Here is a 21,750-nt window from a genome sequence, read left to right as displayed (position 1 = left end):
TGCCTAGTTTATTAAAATAACTGACAGCCAATTAATAGAAAAGATATTTTAAATGCTCTTTACACAAAATACAATAAAATCAACAAAGGGCAGTGCTCATTTGAAGCTAACTTCAAGTAAATTATTTAAATAACAATTAATGTACTGGAAGAATTTCTACATGAGGAGAAAGTTTAAATAATTTAGTATAAGAATATCATCATGTACATGAAAAAATCAAAAGGAAGGGAGAGTTAAAGATCATGACACAGCATTCATTCCACTGAAAACATCTAATTTTCCAAATAAGGAAAGCTAGTTCTAATGGTAACAGCCTTTAATCCTGGCTACTCAGCCACAGAGGCAGGAAGATTGCAAGTTCAAGACCAGCCTCAACAACTTAAAAGGGAGTTTTGTCTGAAATCCAAAGGAAAAAGAGGGCTGCACATACAGCTCAATGGTGAGTGTTTGCCCACTACACATAAGACCCCAGCTAGGTTTAATCCTAAATTTAAAACAAGAAGAAAACAAGTACAATTTTGCAGCTTCTGCTTTCTAGGGCAAGTGGATTAATAATCAATGGTTATTTTATTATTATTTTTATTTAGGAAACATTTCCATGTAATAATGGTGCTAAACAATAGATCTGACCAGAACCTAGCTTCCTTTTCCTACAACGGACTGTACTTCCACCAGAGACATTACAAGACTGGACTCATAAATCTCAGAGAGAAAACTTAATGCAAAAAATTATCTTCAAAAAAGAAATCTCTTTATAACAGCACTGACTTTTATATTTTTCTTTAATAATTATGGGATTGAGAAAGAATCCAGATGAAAGAGGGGAGAAAAGGTAAATGAGGTTAACGTCTCTTTGGGAGCGAGTACAGTTCCCAAGGCCTTCACCATCAACAGCCTTTGGACCTGAGCTAACCCTCAGGAACATGGGAGGTAGGTGCACATACTGAAACACAATTTGAACCAGAGCGACAAAACTTTGCCAAGACACTAGCAACCCAATTGGAGATAGTCCACACTCCTGAGTGGGCCTGGCATCTGGAGGATCTTATCCCCTTTCAAACTCCTCAAGAGTCCCACAGGCACACCTAGGGTCTACAATGGAGGTCAGCATAAAAATATGCATTTCAGTGGGTTTGCCCTACACTGCCACAGGTATTAAGATTTCCTTTTCCAAAGAGAAAAGAAGAAAACGGAGTCAGAGCCCCACAAGACAGGGACCACATGAATTCTATCTTTAAGTTCAAACTTATACAAGAGGCCTGAGAGAGAAACAATGCCATGCCATGGAGGAAGAGGAAGCTCGTAAAGTAACAGAACACGGACTTAGACCCAGGACAGTGAGCCTCTCGTTGATGATATGGGGGTGGGGAATCTACTCCAGGAGCTACCTGTGGCTGCTGTTGTAGTTACGTAACTCATCAAATATTTAGATGCTCACACTGACAGGAAGCTGGACGAGGCTGGCCTGTCAATCATCCTCAGCTCTTTCCTCTCCACTCCCTCTCTTCACGGTGATCCCAAGAAGCTGCTATTCCCTGCTCAGCCCGATAGCGACATGGAAGATTTACAACTGGGGACTAGAATTTCTCTCATGTGCTGCAACAAAACCAGCTTACTCTTCAGGGTCCTTCACAGTCAGTGATACCAATGTGGATATTATCTGATAACAACCCCCTAAATTAAAGAGTTGACACACGGAAGAATCATCAGGGACCTTGAAGTAAAACAATACTAATAAAAGCAATCTCCCCAGCTCTCTGCTGCAGAACAGCCATCTCTCATCACCCTTCGGGACAGAAGAGGTAGACTCTTCACCATGGTCAGACTGTGACTGTGCCCGAACGATGTCACAACAGACTCCTGGAATGGTTGACATGCCTGGCTGCCACTTGTACTCCCCAAGTTTCACAAAGGACTGAACATCATGTCACTCACTAGACTTTCTAAACTGCAGCAGTCTCCTACACTGTGTGAATCGTGCTGAACAGGACAAGAAAGGGCAACCCCTGGAGCCAGTGGGTAAACCAACATAGCCAAATCAGTAACTTCCAGGTCCAGTGAAATTCTGACTGCAGAAAGTGAGGTGAAGAGAAATAGAGGCTGACACTGGACAGCAAACCTCCACATATAAATCATAAATCTGGAAGACTAACTGCCTACAGAGTTAGAGTCCCAATATCACGGTGAGTGACAACCTAAAAGCAATCTCTCCTAAAGCCTCCCTGACAGGGTTTTCCAACTCAGGCTTTCGGGCATTTGAGCCAGGTAAGGTAGTCTTTTCCTGTGGGGCTTTCCCTGCGCTTCACAGGATGGGGACCGGCATCTGGAGCTTCACCCTCTACCACCAATCACTCTCCAGTCTGAATTGGGACAAACAAACAACATCTTCAGACTTTATAAATGATCCCTAAAGGGACTTAACAGTCACCAGTTGGGAACTATCTCCATAGACCAAGAAAAAACCAAATTCTCAGGCAGAATACTGAGCCAGAAGGCTCCCACTGAGGCTAAAGTAACATTAGGAGGAGGACTTTGGATGGACCGTTGACCCTTCTAAATTCCACTGTCTCTCCCCTTTTGCTTCTGCCTGGAATGTTTACCCTCCATTTCCACAGAGCTAAGCCAAATATACCAAATACAGTCTTCTGGTCCCTGACTGGCTGAAGCATGAGCATGCGATAAGATCTAGGCAATGAAATACGAAGGCTGACTGGCCAGGGATGGGGTGCTTTGAGACAGAGTTGATGGCATTTACTTGGAAAAAGAAGATGCAGGGGGTGGGGGGGATGTTGGGAAGACTGCTCAGTCAGTAAAGTGCCCTCTGTGCAAACACAAAGACCTCAGCTTGATCTCCAACATACACATAAGAATCCTGGCATGGCAGCGTGTGCCTGTAACCCAGGCAGAAGAATCATGGGGCTTTCTGGCAGCCAGTCTAGTCAATAGGTAAGCCCCAGGTTCAATGAGAGATGTAGTCTCAAAAAACATGATGGAGACGGATAGAGGAACACACCCCACCTGACCACTGGCTTCCACATGTATGCACACACAAGAGATGCAAGTTAGGGGATACTTTCTATTCTTTCCTCTAGTCTGTTATAACTCTACAATTGAATCTCTCAAAGTCCTGAAGCCATATCAATACCTTAAGGAAGTGATTCTAAGGATCATGTCGCCCAGAGGGTGACAAAGTATGGGGAAAATACACCGTACCTTCAAGGCAGTAAAGCAGGAGCAGAGAGGCTGGCTGCCCAAAGGCAATCTGTGCTGCAGATGTGTTGGACTGACCTTCCTGTCAAGCCATGCATCCTTGGTCCTTTGAAAAGCTAAAGCATCCTAATTCATTCCCATACACTTTCAGATACTTTAACATGCTCCTGGAAATAATTCTGGGGATCTGGAGAGTAGGGAACCTCAGTGATGCCGCCAGCTGCATGGTACCACAATGCCCACAGGACACACACCTTGACCAGCTCTTTCCTCCGCAGCAAAGAGAGCAGTTCAATGGGCCTGAGTACAGAAACTTCCTTTTCACACTGTAGTGGACGGTGAGAGGAAAGGCAGTCATAGATGGCAAAGATGTCCTAAGATAGCTCATTAGGAAGGGGTGTGAGAACTAGACGCCACAAGCCCTTCAGAACGTGTCAAAATCACTTATCGAAAGAAACCATCAGCTACTTACCAACAGTGAGAAGAAAATACTTCCCACTGTCACAGAAGTTCCAGAAGCAGAAATCCCCCTGTACCAGGCTTTCTCTTTCTTTTGAGCCACCAACCAGCTCCCAAATCATGACACAGAGACCTCTTAGTTATGAATGCTCACCCTAGCTTAGGCTCCTGTCTGGCTAGCTCTTTTAACTTAAATTAACCTGTTTCTCTTTATCTATATTTTGTCTTGGGGCTTTTTACCTTTCCTCCTTCTGTATATCTTACTTCCACTGCTTCTTGTGTCTGCTGGCGGCTGCCTGGCTTCTTGCCCTGGGGATATCTCCCTCTTTCTCCTTGTTCCTTTCCCTCTTCATCTCTTCTCTTCTTCGCTTGAGCCTAGATTTCTCCTCCTATTTATTCTCTCTCCCTGTCAGCCCCAGCTATCCTTTCTCCTGCCTAGCTATTGACCATTCAGCTCTTTATCAGACCAATCAGATGCCTTGGTCAGGCAAGATGAAACAAATGCAACACATCGTTACATAATTAAACACAAATCATTAAACAAATGCAGCATAAACCAGTGTAACACACCTTTACACAGCTAAAGTACTATCCTGCAGTATAAACAAATGTACATCTTTGCCCAGTTAAAATAATATTCTACAACACAACCCCCCAAAACAGTCTGGCTCATCTCTGCCAATACCTGTCAAAAAGGCTAGTAGAAACTCACATTTTGTTTTCATGCTAAACTTTCCCAATGGCCAATCAATACTGACTATAGTACCGGCCCTGCTGAAAGGGGCAATGTTGTCTTAGTACTAGGACGTAGGGAGCAATGGAGAGCGACGAGGAGCCTGCAGGAGGAGACTGGGCCAGTGGGAACCAGAGCAGAGCTTCTAAACGATACCTCTGGGAGCACGAGCTTCATGCAGATTTTAAGAACAATTTCTTGCATGTAAGAGGAGGGCCTTCAAGCTAAGTATGTGAACAGATGGGCTCAGGAAATCTGGATCTGCTGGCTTCCCCACACTGTGGAAGATGGCGAGATCAAGTCAAGCAGTGTGACACATAGCACAATGACATCTGAAGGCACAGCCAAAGCACAGCACTCTTTGAAATTTAGCAAAGACTCAGTCAGTAAAGCATGAGCTGAGTTCCTTCACTCATCCCCCAAAACCAGCATGAACATGTGTGGAGGCTAAAGAAGGGAGAGCCCCTGACTCACTAGACAGACAGACAGGTCAATGAGAAGCCTGTGTCTGCTGAGAAAAAGGTACACTTCACAAGCAACAACACCCAAGGTTGTCCTCTGGCCTCCGTATGTGCGCAAGTGCACACACACACAAATGCGTGGACACACACACAAGCATACATACCAGAGATTCACAGTGGCTGGTAGAGGACTGGGTAGATACAAATCTACTACAGGAGCCTGAGGAGATCTCTAAACACGGAAGATGCTCCAGGATAGTGTGGAGAGGTAATGGGGGGGGGGCAAGTGTGAATAATAACATGTTGAGCTATTTATATGGCTGAATGAGAGTCACTGAGCCATAGTTTCTGAATCTGACCCTACATGTTTCCCTGACTTTTCGCCCAGCTCCAGGCACCTCTGTACACTGTGTGACTTTTCCACCTTCTATTACTTTGGCTGTTTGGCAGCCAGCCGGCTTTTTCAACTTCTCTGTGACAGCAATATTTCCTTCAGAAGGAAGTTGACTGTGCCACATTAAAATGGTAGTTTGACTACTGTTTAGATAACTTTGTTCTGTTTGGATAATTTTTCGTTAAATTGGCCCAATGTTTATAAAATCTTCAATGTACTTTAACAGGAAGCTTAACATGCCCAAACAGAAAACTAGCAGTCTGCCAGATAGGAACAAAACCAGGAAACGATGGCATCAACATTCTAAGATACGATCCTGCGAAAGCCTCTCGGGCCAGACAGATCTCTCCTTGTTATAGAAATACTCAAGCAAGGGAGAGAGGCGTGAAAGACCTGTTTGTGCCAAACCCATCTCTCCCTGACTAAAAACCACTCAAAGAGGAATGACATTATTAGATTAAGAACTGGTCATTTCTTCAACAACAACAAAAAGTCAATGTCACATTCACATTATTTTATACTCCACTGATGTCAGTGAAAAAAGGAGGAGTGCTAAAATCACTAGAAAGTGTTTCTCAAGAAGGCAACATCAGGACTGGAGGGGTGGGTCAGTATGTGAAGGTCCTTGCTGCCAAGCCTGGTATCCGAGTTTAATCCCGGGAAGGCGCAAGGTAAACAGAACCAACTGTTGTCTCTAGTGAGCTGCCTTCTAATCTCCACTTGGGTCTCTCTCTCTCTCTCTCTCTCTCTCTCTCTCTCTCTCTCTCTCTCTCTCTCTCTCTCTCTCTCTCTCTCTCCTGTCTGTGTGTGTATATGTACAAATTGATTTAAGAACAAAAATCACAAAGCTGGCAAGATTCATAGCTGGGCATGGTGGTATGTGCCTGTAATTCCAGTGTTCATAAGGCAGAAATCATGCATTCACAGCCAACCTGGTCTACAAGAGGTGAGGCAGCAAAATCGAATGCTAAGGGGGTGTTCCAGATGAGCAAAGAACAGTGATACACTTATGAAAATGTCAGAATGAAACCTGCTGTTCTGTAGGCTGATTTAAAAAGACAATAACCAAGACAAGATTCTACATTAGGTAGATATACTGCTGTATTCCATAGCCTACCCCAGATCTTAGTTGCATAAGACAAAATGAGGTTTCAAGAATGAAAGAGTCAGTTGGAATGTTCTAACAACATGAAGTGTGAGAAAGAAGGTACACGACTCTTCCTGCAATCAGTCTCCAACAGGGTATGAGACACAAGGCTCAGGTATGAGACTTTTCTTAACCATGTACCTCACTTTGTTTTCTGAGGAGAAAATTCAGTCCTGGGGCATACAGCAGCTATTTACTCCAGCCAGGATGGACAATCCTGAAAGTTCAGAATGCAGTGAAACAGCAATGCTTCATCTGACACTGCTACCAAGACCACCTCACCAGGAAAAATGTCAAGAGAAGGAATAGAAGTCCAAGTCAGCTTAATAACCTCAACAAGAAAAAGGCCAATCAGGTATCACTTAGGATGATATAAGCCAACAATATGCTGTCAGTGAAAATGCTAAAGCATCCCGTAACAATGTCCAGAGGGAAGGACAGACTGTTTCTTTGTTTTCTATCATCAGACAGTGGGTTTATGAGCTGAGTCACCTATAATAAATGAGTCTGTGATGTCAGGTGTGAAAGACGACCTGTAGCCTTTAAGTGAATCTCGAAGCACATAAGAAGACTTGCTATGTGGTTATCAGGCATGCACTAGACTAGATAGACTCTTCCTTTGAGTGATTAATCAGATCTTCCCGGTCATCCACAGCCCCCCAACCCGCTCCTCTCGGACTCAGTTTCAAAGGCAAAAATAACATCCTTTCAAATTTTAAGTAGGAGAAAAGATGTTTGACTTTGATCCATCATGGATCTGAAAAGTATGTACTTCTATATACTTGTGCAGACCCACTGAGTTCATGGACTAATGAATATGAGGATTTATGTTATGTCAAAGTAAATATTGACCTTAGCTCTGGCCCAGTCAGTATTTACTGCTTTGCTCAATAAATCCTGATGTTCATTTCAAGTCAAGTCAATATCAGTTCATTAATTTCTGCACAGTTCATATCAGCATTTTATAAAATGTTTCACCTAAAAAACTGGATACAGAAAGTTAAAGAGACCAAAACAGTGCTGCTTCCTTATGGCTTCATTCATTTCTAGAGTTCTACCCCCTTACTTTGTACCCTCAAAATTGTAACTACCACAGCTGCATGAATTTAATACAATTCATTAATCTACCCCAAAATATAATCATTTTTTAAAATGTAGGTATATTGGTATGAGAAATTGAAGCACTATAGAAATATTTCTATAATATACAATATTTTCAAAATATTTACACAAAGAGACAATCTCCTTCATTTCTAAACAGGAATGTGTGTCCACATTCCTCAGCATATTCACAATGGGACCACATTACTTATACTACATTAATATATACTGTGGTTCAACCTACTTCATTTTGGTGGCTATTATATAAGCATTTCAGTATAAAGTTCTTCTGAAGGTCATGTAAACTGTCTTAACACAGCATACCCTGGAGACACACACGAATGGTTTTCAAAGGTAGGTTCCTAATCTTAGTTGTACTGATGAAAGAACAGCATCCAGCCTTGGGCTAGAGTAAGATGGCTCAGTGCTCATTGCCAAGCCTGACTATGTAAGCTGTATCCACAGAAACCACAAAGTAGTCCTATGACCTACACACACAGAGAGAGAGAGAGAGAGAGAGAGAGAGAGAGAGAGAGAGAGAGAGAGAGAGAGAGAGAGAGAGACAGAGACAGAGAGACAATAAACATAAGAATATTTTATATTTCAGAGATGTTCACCAAAATACTCCACCAAAACTGCTAGCTTCAGAGTCAAATTAAAGCTCAAATCTAGACCTGCTCACACCCATTTTCAAATGCCCCAATTAGAACCAAATGAAATTGTCATCACTGATACCACTTAACACCAAGGCATTGATGGACAAGCATTTCCTCTCCCTAGTAAGCTTGTTCACAGGTCACAGCACCCTCATGCATGTAGTCATATCCTCTTCTGATGCTCACTGGTCTCCATCAACTTTATAAACTCTCTGGAGCCATCTCTATAGAGATGATGACAAAAAACATTAGAATAAAGGTTCGTTTTCTGTTTTCTAAGAAAAAAGAGGCACTCAAAAGGAAAACAACAACAGAAAATTTGAGATGAGAAAACAACTTTTAAACAATCAGAGAGGAAAAGCCAAATTTGGCCAACTGTCTGGAAACCCCAAGCATCTGGCACCAAATTTGCCTTTAAATTGGAAGCCAGTGAATGCTGGACCATGTGGGTTCTGGCTGACCCTATCTATCTTGTAGCCAAAGATTGAAGAAGAAAAAAAAATGAGAAGACAGTCTCTCCTACAAGTTACTCCCTACCTCGAGGCCCCTCCAATCCTAAAACATGTAATTAAGAACATAGAAAGAAAATTCACAGTGTCTACTCAATGAAATGAGTACTAGAAATATGGAACAGAAACCACCATGGCACTTTCTGATGGGATTAAGCTCAAGGTTTTTAAATCATTATAACCAACCCCTCACTCTCCTCCACATCCACTCACTTTAAATTAAACGTGATGTCATTTTGAGTCACCCTAGCATCATCATAGACAATTCATTGCTGCTGCTTCTATGCCCAACAGTAATGGAGTGCTCTGGGCTCTTCCCTTTTACTTCTTGAAACCCTGATGATAAGCCTCCTCAAGATTAATGGCACCTCTTCTCCACACTTCAGTGTGAGAACATTCTCTGGAGTCTGTCATGACAGGCCAACACCTGGCATACAGTCAGCAGTTCAAAATGGAGCAGAAAAAAACTGTCCTAAAGTCTACAACCAGATTATCAGGGGTGTGTGGAAGGTCACTGTCAATACAAAAGAGAAGACTAGGGGCTATGGGAGAGGTGGATCAGGGCTGAGGAACAAGACAAAGGTGGCCTCTGGGGTGGGGACACAAGGCTGATGATATCCCTGCCCAATTCGGCATGTTTCAGCCAATCAGGAGCTATCTACTGGGGGGGAAAAAAGCCGAAGTCTAGGGAAATTACTCCCTTAAAAGACTCCGTAGGAGGCCGCAGGAGAGCAGTAAATAATACAGCAATATTAACATTAAACCTCTACGTTTTACAGCGCCTTCCATTCTTCCAATGACAAAAGCAGCCTTCTGTAGGCATGTGTATTTTGATTTACCCTGTACAGACATTCTTAAAAATAGGCATGGAAATGTAATTTTAAAGAAGTTAATTATATCCTCAGTTCACAGGGGAGCTCATTACTTAAAGGGCTCCAACTGCAAAGTCTTTTGTAAATCACCCACTCTTTTATCTGAATATCAGAGCCCGTTAGCGAAATCCTAGGCACAGCCTCTCATTTATCTGCCCATCCATTTGTCCAGCTAGAACCTGGACCCTGAAGCCTGACCTAGAGACCCAGGAGGCTGACGCAGTGCAAATTCAAAGCTAGCTAGCTTGGGTCACAGAGGCATTGAATCTGCAAAATCCAATGAGGCACTCTGGCACAAAGCACGGCAGAGGGGAAAAGCTAAAAGCAATAATCCTTGTCCTCCAAACTGTATACTTCGCTGGGGAAATGAGCCATATAGCTACATACAGAGATATGTGTTCACGGAGAAGGGTGTACCGCAGAGCTATGTGAACAATAGGTCTTCCGGTCTAATGTAAAAACCCCAAATTCATGTGGATGCTAAGATGTCTAACACCTGAACCATCTGTAAGGTCAGTCCTTCATCTCCATTTTACATGTAGTTAAGAACAGTCTTAGCTATTCTTTGGCCAAAAAGGCAGAAGCAATGCCCGTTAGAATAACCCTGTCTGACCTTCAACCTGCCCAAGGACACTACTTCCCACAGGGAATTTTGGTAATTTCGTGCTTTGATTTTGGATTCCTCAAAGATGGGCACCACTCCCACCCCACACTGATTCATACAATTACTGCATACACAAAAGAAATAATTAGAGATGCAGACAGTCCAGGGTCAGGACCACACAGTCTGCTTTCCTTCTAGGGTTTGAGGGGGGAATGAATATACAAGCTTATAAAGACACTTCTTAGTTTACTTGGACTCCATTCAGGTTTATCTCTGATTTCTCTTTCCAGCAGCTGTGACCTACCCAACATATGGTATTTTTCATGTAAAATTACAGAAGTTCTGGGCAAACTCCAAAATTCATGAACTATCATCACCTGAAGTTACAGGAAAAATTCTATTTCTTAGCCAGGTTAAAACTACAGAAGACAAATTGTTTTAATATTCCTAATGATATACTTGAGAGGACTGCATTTTTTTCTTCTGGTAAATTCTTCATGAAATTTCCTGTAAGGAGAAAGAAATCCAAAGACAAAAAAAAAAAAAAATCTTGCAATGATACTGTCCCTCCTCGGGTAACTCTAGCATCCAACCTCCACTTCTCATTTTTGATGCATGAAGCTTCCACCTGGATACAGATATTGTGACCCTTTGCTACAGTAATGCAAATAATAACTAGAGGAGAATCCCATCTCTGGGTGACTGCGATCAGAGAACAACAGGCAGGCTCCTCCACCAACAGTCCTGTATGTTGACGTTCTAGATGTTTGGTAAGTCTATCAAAGGAAAATTTACATAGCAAATATAAATAGGAGTCTGTAGTATGTCAAATGAATCAGTAGAGATCAAACAACTATGTTCACTCTTGAATAAAAACTGAAATGTCGGGCTGGAGAGATGGCTCAGAGGTTAAGAGCACCGACTGCTCTTCCAGAGGTCCTGAGTTCAATTCCCAGCAACCACATGGTGGCTCACAACCATCTGTAATGAGATCTGTCGCCCTCTTCTGTATACATAATAAATAAATAAATCTTAAAAAAAAAAAAGAAAGAAAGAAATGTTAGACTTTAAAAAAAAAAAAAAAACCTGAAATGTCCCCATTCTACAAATGAAGTAGAGCAGAGCCTGTCCTAAGAACAAGCTAGCCTCAGCTCAAAACTCAAAGTCTCTGTAGTGACTGTGTAGGGTAGCATGGGAATGATGATGTCAGTGCTGTCTGCAAGCTGCACCCCACCAAACAGCGAGTGATGGAACCCAAAGACTGTTGCCTTGACCCATCCTGAAACACAACCCACCTCACTCATCTTGTCTTAAAAAGGAAACGCAAACACCACCCTAACGACTTACAGAAGTCTTTGCAGACAAAGACGATCACAAAGAAACCAAAGTCAGCTTCTTCACCCGTGGGTAGCTCCAAATTAGTCTCAGAGCAGGCTCTGCTCAGAATCCAAGCTATGCGAATATGAGCAGGTCCTAAAGAATGTTTTCTGTGAAGGGCTGGAGAACTAGATCCTCCATTTTCCATCTCAGGGTCCATCACAAATCCTTAGCTTGGGGGTTGGTCTCGCACATGCTGTACAAACCTGACAACCCTGGATTCACTGGGAAGGTGGAGGAAGAGAAGAGAACTGACTTCCCAAGTTTGTCCTCTGACCACTACACATACATGTGAGCATGTGCACACACGCATATCAAACACACAGTAACTCTCTCTATATACGTATATTATTAGTTATAAATTTTATATATTTATAAATTCTGAGCTGAGAGGCTGTAGTGAAGCGCGTCAGACAGTTCACAAAGTAATGAGTGTGGTTGTGTTACAATAAACCCTCAAGTTCAAGCTTAGGCTGAAGCCTGCTACTTGCCCACCTCTGAACTCAATGATCCTTTCCATAAACCCATTTGAAAGACACAAAGGCAAAGCATATACATCTGCCCGTGCCCATCTCACCTCCTGCGCCCTCAGTTCTGTCTACCGGGAAGCATGGCTGCTCGAGGAGAATTTCAGAAGCACCAGCAAGTGAAGGAGAAACAGAGTCAAGAGCAGGAGGTTGAGTTGGTACCTGATGACACAGACTGTGCTAAGCAGCTGACGCCTAGCATCTCCTGTCACGTGATAACACCCTAGGGCAAATGCTCTTAGTTATTCCAGTTTCCCAGAAGGGAAAGCAAGGCTCCGAGCAACTGAAAGTCTCTCCAAAATCAGACTGAACGTTACCAGTATCTGACACAGGTCTATACAGCAGCTACAAAATCCATACTCTATGTCCTACTCCCCCTCCACTGCCCCTCCGCAAAGGACAATTGGCAATGTCCTAAGAGAAACTAAATGGACTGCAGAATTAGAGGCATGATGTTATGATCCGGTCCATTAAACTGATCTTTCAGATGTGGCCTAGTTTACCTTTGCTAAATTTCAAAATGCCTCACAACAAAGAGCCTTTCTTTTCTCAAGCCCACATTTTAAGCTTCATTTATACCTCCAAGTATAAACCAAGAGTGAGACTACCACAGTCCATACCAGCCTAAACAGTGGAAAGTCAACAGACACCAAGTCTCCCTGTCTCCTGCCCTCCCTGTATCTATCGGCAAATACTGAACAGCATCTCTAATGAACCCCACATCTTCTTTACAAGAGAACCATGAGACCCCCCCCCACACACACACACACGAAAGAACCACTCTAATATCCTTGGGGAAGTGGTTTCAACGGTGAGGACTGTATACAGGATGAGCATCCCAACTCAAAAGTTCCAAACTTTTAGAGTACTGACATTGTGTACAAGTGGAAGATTCCACATCCAATCTTAGGAGGTGGGTGTCAGTCAAACTCTAAATATAATTGTATAAAATCACCTTTGATGTTAGGTCTGTGTGATACAGACACAATACCCTGTTCAGCCTTGGGCTCCATCCCTGAGACATTTTAATGTGCAAACATCTAACATTTGAAAGTCTGTTGGCCCCAAGAGGGCCAGGTGAGTTGCTCAGGCTGTCCAGGTGCCCCGTTTCCTTCCTCCTACTCCCCTTCTCCCCTTATTTTCATTACCCCTAGCAAGCGGCTTGAGAAACTCTTACAAACTGGCCATATCTGTCAAGGTTCTTGGGACAGCCCTATATGAACTCAGGGGGTTGAGTTGCGGGGGGGGGGGGGGCTACTAAAATAAGAATTGACAAACTACAGCCAATGAACATTATCCAGCTGTCTTTCTGTTCTTGCACAGCCCATAAGGACAAATGCTTCTGAAGACTTGAAAATACTCAGTTTAAAAACAAATAAATTCAACAGAAAGTATTTCCTTATGACATGAAAATTATGAAGACTCAAGTTCCAGTACTCATGAACGATTTCATCACAACATATTCAGCTTTGCCGGGTCACCCAGGGCTGCTCTGATGCTGGGGTTGGGGGCTGCAGCAAAGACTGCATCCTGAAAAGTCTAGAATGTTTATGATCTAGATCTTTCCAGATAAGTGTAAGTATAGCCAGCCCTAAACCTCAACTATCAGCCTTCAGCTGGTGGCCGAACCCAAACCCAGACACATATACTCTAACACCTAAGAGATGGCAGGGCCCACGAGAGGCAAGGACATCAATAACGGCCCCTCTCCTGAGTAATGGGAGAACTTTTGCTTCCTCACTGCCATTTGCAAGGATGCCCTGTAACTTCCAATTTCCTGCCTAAGTGCATTATTATTCTAAATTGATGAACTGTAAATAACAGGCCCACTTTACGCCTCTTCATGACTGATACCACAGCCACAGAGTACACAATGATAAATTTTCTTTGCATGTCTTGGCAAGAAGCTGTATGTATGTAACTTTGGCCTCCATCTCCCAATTTCCTTCATTTATCAGAAAACAGTGACAAAAGGCTCTAATTAGATAATTCTAATCACAAAGAAGGAGGTGTGATGGAAGACTTCACCATCACTGTCTAGGAGCAACCAAACAAAACAAATTTGGCCATTCTCCCTGCAGGGGCAGGAGATTTATCAGTAGACAAAAGAATGCGAACCGCCAACAGATAAGGGGTAATTAAAGATCAGGCCTATAAATTTTACACTGACATAAATTTAACAAGATTTGCAGGTGGAAATTGGGGATTGAAAAGGAAGCCTTGATTCTGAAGAGAATCGCAGTTCCATATGCAACAACACTGCATAATACATAGATTTATTATGAAGAATAATACCCATGCCTCCAAGCTCTTTCAAACAAGGAATTTGAATTATTCAGTACCACAGTAATTTCAAAGTGGTCTGTCTTCTTCAAGTATTCCTCCTTAATTTGCTATGATCCGTTTTCCATAAATTTTGAGTTTTAACGTCTCTTTTAAAAATAACAATCCACATAGTTCATTTTTTTAGTTAGGTGAAGGGAGCATAATCCAGAACGGTCTGTACATGCAAGAAAATTATTTCTGATGAAATATGCACTGAAATGATTAACACTGCTCTCTCACCTCACTGTCTCCAGGGTGCAAAGTAAAACTGGACTTGGTGCACAGCAGAGAGCAGCAATAACCTCAACCAACAGGACGTGGAAATGAAGCTGCACTTCGTGGATGACGGCTGAGAAACCCCACAGGCTATCTATCAGATGTGTTACAATACTTAGCGCACATGAAGGGTCACCATAGCACCCTAAAAGCAACACTCTGTCACTCAACGAATTACAAGTCCATGACTCGTTAACAAGAAAGTTTCAGGGACAAACATGTTGGGGACGGGTGCAGATGGGGAAAACATGGAAAGATCAGGCTCCAACATGTCATCTTTTAACAAAGCAAAAAATGTTTCAACAAACAATTATCAGGTGAAATCCTGCTTCTTCTTTTTTTTAAACCCTTCCAGGGCACTAACCAATTAGCTGGACTCACCCGAGTATGCCCAGTAGGGGTCTCCGGACGCCTTGCGCCTGCGGATCTGCACGGAGCTGCTCTGCCTGCTTTCCTGCAGGGCCCCCACATAGCCTTCAGTCAATGCTGGAAGAGAGGGAGAACACAGTCAGTCATCGTGCTTGGGTGGACACGAGGCCCAGGAAAGATGTCCCGCCAGGAACAGCAGTAGTAGTCACAGAAGCACGGGCCGTACGTGCTATCCGAAGAGAACCTCAGTTTTGCCTTGTTGTGTGGTGCTTGTGCCTGTAATCCCAACATTCGGCCGAGGCAGGAGGATTGCTTCCCGTCCTAGGCTGGCTGAACTACCAAGAGCCCTGACTCAAAAGAGCAACAAACTATAGGAAAGCCCAAGCAAGACATCAACACTTGTACTGTTCATATTAATAACACCTACGTGATTTGTGTTTGAATTTAGGTTGCGATCTGTTTGGTTGTTCTGTTTTGAGACAGTGTCACTCCGTAGCCCAAAGTGACCTGCAAGTGACCTTGTAGGTCAGGCTAGCCTCAAATTCCCATCCAGCCTCCTACTTACCCCATCCCCTCTGCTGGATTAAAGGTGTACCCCAGCCAGACCTTCACTAGGTACCTGCTCTACATAATATTATTTGGTCTGCACAAGCGTGGACACAAGGGTCTTAGGGATAAGAGATAAGCCACAAGCAAGGGAATGACTTTCACTTGCCTAGGGTCCAACCAAATTTGAGCCAAAATGTGTGCTTTGGATTCTAACTACAGGGACAAACATGTGCTCTGGGTATAAACAGCCACCTGGGCACTTGTGCTCATCACTGGGTTTGTCTTATGTAGGAGGGATTTCAGGTGCAGAGACACTTGCTGGGCCCCAGCACCACAGAAAGCACATAGCAGAACTGAGAGCCAAATAAATGCATGGAAACCGTGGCCACTATCCCCCAAAGCCAGCCCATGCACTGGAGACCCCTCAAGTGAACTCCCAACTTCCACACCCTCAGGCCCACAGACAGTCTCCCATGGTACAGCAAAGAACACAATCTTCCACTGCCAATGCTCAGAAAGAAGTACTGCACACTGGTGACACTTCTGAAAACTCAAGAGGAATCCAGTCCACCCGAGAAAAGCAAAAGATTCTCTACCACGATGGAGAGTTTCTACGTGCCCACTCCAGCATTCAAAACTCTCCCCCACCCACAACCTTCATCTTCTCCATCAGATGCAAATTGCTTCTAATGATGCGCCTACCCCTGAATGCACAGATGTGTGCAAGGGCAAATATCACAAGTGCCCAGATTACAAAACAATACATACCACCCACCTATATTAATATTCAAATGCACCCAAACAAAATCAAGTCTGCTTAGAGGGAGCGAAGAAACTGGTTAGGAGAAACGTACATCTCTGAGATGAGGCCAGCGACGCGAAACTACAGGACATTTTCTGTTCTGATGAGTCCGCAATGAGGGCAAGAGGCACTAGCTTTGATGAGAATGTGGCAGCCCCTAAGAAACTTCACAGCGGCGAGCACTAGTTTAAGACCTGCAGCAGGGCTGCAACAGAGATGCCCTGAGCAGAGCCTTTAGAGGAGGTGTGAATGGAAGGAACTACACAGGCCCGTTTCAAAAGGAAACGTGATGTCATTTCCATTCGCTCACTCGTTCTGAATTACAAAGTAGAAAAATGTAAATTGCTGCTCACTGTCATGTGCACTGAAAACACGGCCCCTCACCATCCCCCGCATCCTTCAATTCTGTAGATGAGCCACTCAGAGCACCTGTGAGTCCACAGGTCCCACCCACGATGGAAACTACAGCGTCCCCTCTCCTGCGTTCTCGTGTTTCCCTCACGCCGGACAGTCAGTCCACTTCCGGTGCAATGGTAAGTACTTTGATGTGCACTTGCTTACTGTGCTTCACATAATGCCCCAAAGCCCCTTCTGGTTGTATCAGGACAACGAGTACAGCAGCATCTTCCGAGTCTTTGGGGGTTTGTACTATTATCTCAGTTTCCTTGTTTGTAAAATAAGAGCTCTAGCGGAGATTTCAGACGACAGAACTTAACCGTGAGCAGAGCACCTAGCTCAGCTCCAAGCACAACAGAGCAAATGATATGGGAATTTACTCTTACTAACTGCCCTCTTGCTGGATGCAGAAGAACTTGCAGGAAGTTAATTATCTAGAAGCATAGAGGTGTGACCAATGGATTGGTGGACTATCTCAACTGTAACCCACAAAACTGATTTTTGGTTTGTGTTTATTGAAAAACAAGGTCTCATATAGCTCAAGATGGCCCCAAACCTTTGGCTTCCTTGATGCCACACCCCCAGTTTTGGGATTACAAGTGTGTACTTCAACATACCCAGCTTGTTGGGTAATGGAGGATAAACTTTGTGCATGCTAGACAAGCGCTCACCCCCTGAGCTCATTCTCAGGCCTCCAGTCAGTTGACTTCTCGTCTCACCCTCCTTTCTCTCTCCATAAATGATGTCTGAGCTCATTAGGGGATGGTTTCTCAGAGCTTGTTCTGGCTGTTTATTGGGTTCACAGACCATTTTTTATATTCTTCTGCTCCAGCAAACTCTACAAAATTTAAATTGAACTGTTTTAGAGATGCTTTCCCTCAGCACCATCATAATAGGAATTAGCTCGAAAGTCACTGTTTCAGTAGCAGTCATGGCCCCTCTATCTACCCACGGCTATCCAGGCACCTTTATCCCTCCCTGTACACCGTTTGCCCTTCTTTGACTTAAGCCAGAGTCCTGATGTAGCAGCACCCTGAAAAACCCTGGGATGAAATCAAGCAAAGGGTATCGGCCAGTCTTCTCTGCTTATGCAAGTGCTAGACTTAGGCCCGTGAAGATGTTGGGACCTGGTCCCCAAAGCAAAGGGTGGGGTGGAGAGGGTCAAGTATGGGGTCAGCAGAAGCTACAATAACGTCAAATCCTGGAGCCAAGCCAGGAGGCAGACTACATAGATCAATTCTCTTGGCGGCACTAAGCCCCGACCGGTGCCAACTAGAAGTTAGCCCCAAACGAGGCGCAATGAAGCGATGACAGTGTCGCCTGTGCAAACAGTCCTGCTGTGACAATGTCTTTAAACAATCACTTCCACTTCTGATCATCAACTTACATTATCTACGAATGGTCATTGTTGTAAAAGATAATCAACCCAAGGATAAATTCTTTTAAAATAGAAATCACAAATAAATGACATAAACTTTCCTTGTGCTTTGAAATTCAAATTAAATTGTCTTGGAGTAGGACCCAAATAATAACTTTTTAAATGTCCTAGATGATTATACATACATACATATATATATATATATATATATATATATATATAGAGAGAGAGAGAGAGAGAGAGAGAGAGAGAGAACCAAAAGTCACCTCCTGCCTCCACTGCCTCACTTTTAAGACCACTGCTCACCTACCAGAAAGAGCAAACACTGAAAACACACAGCAGGATGGGAAGGCCCTGAGAACCCAACAGGCAGGTCTCTGGAAAGGCGATTTGGACCTGAGCAGGGAAGCAAAGCACTCTCTCACTGGGCACCATGTTCTTTCCAACAGATGAGCTGCTCGTTAAAAGTAACTGTATTTACTTCCTTTCCACTGTATCAGTTATGTGTGGTTCCTTGTCCCACCCCCCAGATAAGGGCAGACTCGTGTATTGACAGCACCAGTATAAACTAAGGAAGACAGTCTAAAGCCCTCACCTCAAATATCTTTCAATCAAAGACAAGGTCATTTTTAATATATTTTTAACTATTTAATATCAGTCAAAAATGTATATAGTGTATATAAAACAACTTAATTATTTTATTGAAGGAGCAGAGACTTGCAAATGGTAACAGTCTGTGGTTCCCAAGTAAAGCTACAGAGTCAGCACACCAAATTTAATCAATTTTAATACTCCATCCTCTCCTCAGCTCCAACAGCCGAGCAGCAGCAGCATGGTATGCTATGGTATGGCTATGAATCATGCTATTGATTTTCAATATCTTCTGTGCAGAAAATTAAATTATGCAAATGCATGCCTTTACGGATCCTTACCTTAATGTGAAATTGCGTACTTGCTTATGTCAGCAACTTAATTACAGAATTAAAAATAGAGCATGCTTATGAAAATGTGTGGTTTCACTCTTCAGAACAGACAATACGTGTAAATCTGCCTATGGTTATCGTTTGAATAACAAGGAGGAGGATATGGTGTTCTGCAAACATAAACTAGCAAGTTCTGCAAGCAAGCCCCTATGGTTTGTGGATATGAAGTCATCTGTCAGCTGAAAGCCTAGGAGGGCCTTTTGTCCTGTTATATATGATGTTCCAAATTGTTGAACAGTTGTATACAACCCCGAAAAGCCCAGTGGTATCCACAGATACACATATTTCTGAGTGAGGTCAACTCTAATGTCATTTTAAGCAACACATACAGATCCCCAGTTGCGGAGCACACCTTGGCAGGACGAATTTCAAACTCAAGCAGTTTCCAGAGTCCTGACTATATAATAATCAAGTGGGTTTAGGAGGGACAAATCCAGCTACTCCGATCATCCCAGTCTACCAGTCCTGACAAGATGAAAGTGGAGATTTAAAAACCAACAATATTAACTAGCCAATGATGCTTACATCTCACTCAGCAGGAGGAATCTTAAGTTAACTTGGTTGCTAGGCAGAGAGCCAGATGAGTGGCAGGCGTTTTCGTCAGGGAGTTTTCAGACTCTATCTCCTCTCAGAACTTCTATAGAACCTAACTCACTTCCAGCCTAAAGTAAAAAAGACAAAAATCTTCCAGACCCAAAGGCCCAATCCCTTCCTATAAAAATACCCTATGAGTTACCTATTACTGAAGACTTCAATGAAACAGTTTCCTGTGTGCATGATTTAATTTCCCAGAGCTACTGGACACAGTTTGTAAGAATAAATGCTTGTACTGTGGGAATATAAAGGCAGATGTGTTACCCATCTCCTTAACTGCATCTTTAGGAGGCTTCCCAGTTAATGAACTTGGAAGTTTCATTAACTCCCCTGTGTTTATTTGTGTATGAACATTTTTCCTTGAAAAAGCTCTCTACTTGTTAAGTAACATTTTGACATAGATAACTTTTAATTTTTAGTTTGCTTTCGTGTGTGTGTGTGTGTGTGTGTGTGTGTGTGTGTGTGTGTGTGTGTGTACGCCATGCATATGCAGGTGCCCACAGCGGCCAGAAGGAGGGAGTATCATAAACCTCTAGAGCCAGAGTTAAGATAAGCAGTTGTGAACCACCAGACTTGGATGCTGGGAACCACACTCAGGTCCTCTGCAAGAGTGGTGAGCAGTATTAACCACCATCTCTCTAGCCCCAAATGTTTCTTAAGTTTCACTGTTAGAGAGAAGCAAGTGTCTCTAAAACTATAAGAAATAGGAATCAAGTTGGGTGTGGTGGCTAGCACCTTTAATTCCAGCACTTGGGAGGCAGAGCTAGGTAAATCTCTGTGATTCCAGACCAGTATGATTTTCAGTCCCAGCCCAGCCAGTGCAACACAGTGAGATCCTGCTTTAAAAATAGGAAGGGAGAGAGGGGAGAGAGGGAGTGAGGGAAGAAGGGTCAAGTTGTCATATACAGATACATTTCTTCCCAAATTATAAAGGCATGACTAAAAGTACATGGCAAAGGAGGTCTTCTTTTCTGGTGACACAAGCATCATTTGCATATGCAAAGCAGTCCAATTGCATACTCATTTGTAATGAGAAATGGAAGTCTGAGATGCCCACCAAGGAAGGAAGGATTTCAGAGGAGCTATTGCTTACTTCTACAACACAAGTTGTCTTGTTGTCTTCCCTGCTTGAACCAGTACTGTCTGTCTACTTCATCTCTGCTAATTCATGAACTGACATAACCTGACATGAAGTCAACCCCCTCCCCCTCCCCCTCCCCCTCCCTCTCACTCTCTCTCTCTCTCTCTCTCTCTCTCACACACACACACACACACACACACACACAAAGGTTTGCATCATGTTGGAGGCTTCTTCCCTAACTAACCCTGCAATCCAATCTTACAGAGGTGACACTCACTTCATCAATGGTTGGAACTAAGCATGACTTTATAGCTACGTGGACTAGCAGGAAGTGGAGACTGACTGAACTTTGTAGGTCTGTGGGAGACATGCTTTTGATAGGAATCTTGTGTCTCCAACTTCGGCTCTCCCTTCTTCCTGGATGCCATGAAGTGAGTGACTTTGCCCTTCCAATACAAGGTTTCTCTCCTCACAGCCCAGGAAAAAGAGAGTCAGCTGCCCATGGACTAAAACCTCTGAAACCACAATCAAACATTAATCTTTATTCCTTTCAAATTTTGTCCCAGATATCTGTCACAACAATGAAAAATTAACTAATACCATTATTGGTCACATAAGAAACAAAGCAGTAAGCCAGGCGGTGGTGGCGCACGCCTTTAATCCCAGCACTTGGGAGGCAGAGCCAGGCGGATCTCTGTGAGTTCAAGGCCAGCCTGGTCTACAGAGTGAGATCCAGGACAGCCTCCAAAGCTACACAGAGAAACCCTGTCTCGAGAAAAAAAGAAAAGAAACAAAGCAGTAGAAATTAATTTGGTTTATGATAAGAACATCCCAAATTCCTTCTGAAACATGCTTATGCACCTAGTACACTGTACATGAAGGTATTTTTCCCTACCTAGATGCCTAGTTCGAGGGTATTCCAAAGGATGTGGGGGTCTGGAAGAAGA

General features: G+C 43.3%; 1 protein-coding gene across 2 annotated transcripts in view; it reads right to left on the bottom strand.

The window, feature by feature from the left end:
- Positions 1-21,750, bottom strand: part of Ptprg (protein tyrosine phosphatase receptor type G) — a 695,461-nt gene that overhangs the window by 505,623 nt on the left and 168,088 nt on the right. For both annotated transcript variants that reach the window (XM_028880550.2, XM_028880551.2), the window contains exon 2: positions 15,033-15,137. In XM_028880550.2, the coding sequence (XP_028736383.1) occupies positions 15,033-15,137 (105 nt within the window). The remainder of the gene's footprint in view (positions 1-15,032; positions 15,138-21,750) is intronic.

Source organism: Peromyscus leucopus, chromosome 9, assembly GCF_004664715.2.
Source record: "Peromyscus leucopus breed LL Stock chromosome 9, UCI_PerLeu_2.1, whole genome shotgun sequence".
Taxonomy (NCBI): domain Eukaryota; kingdom Metazoa; phylum Chordata; class Mammalia; order Rodentia; family Cricetidae; genus Peromyscus; species Peromyscus leucopus.
The sequence above is the reverse complement of the archived record's forward strand: the minus strand, read 5'-3'. Positions and strand labels throughout refer to the sequence as shown.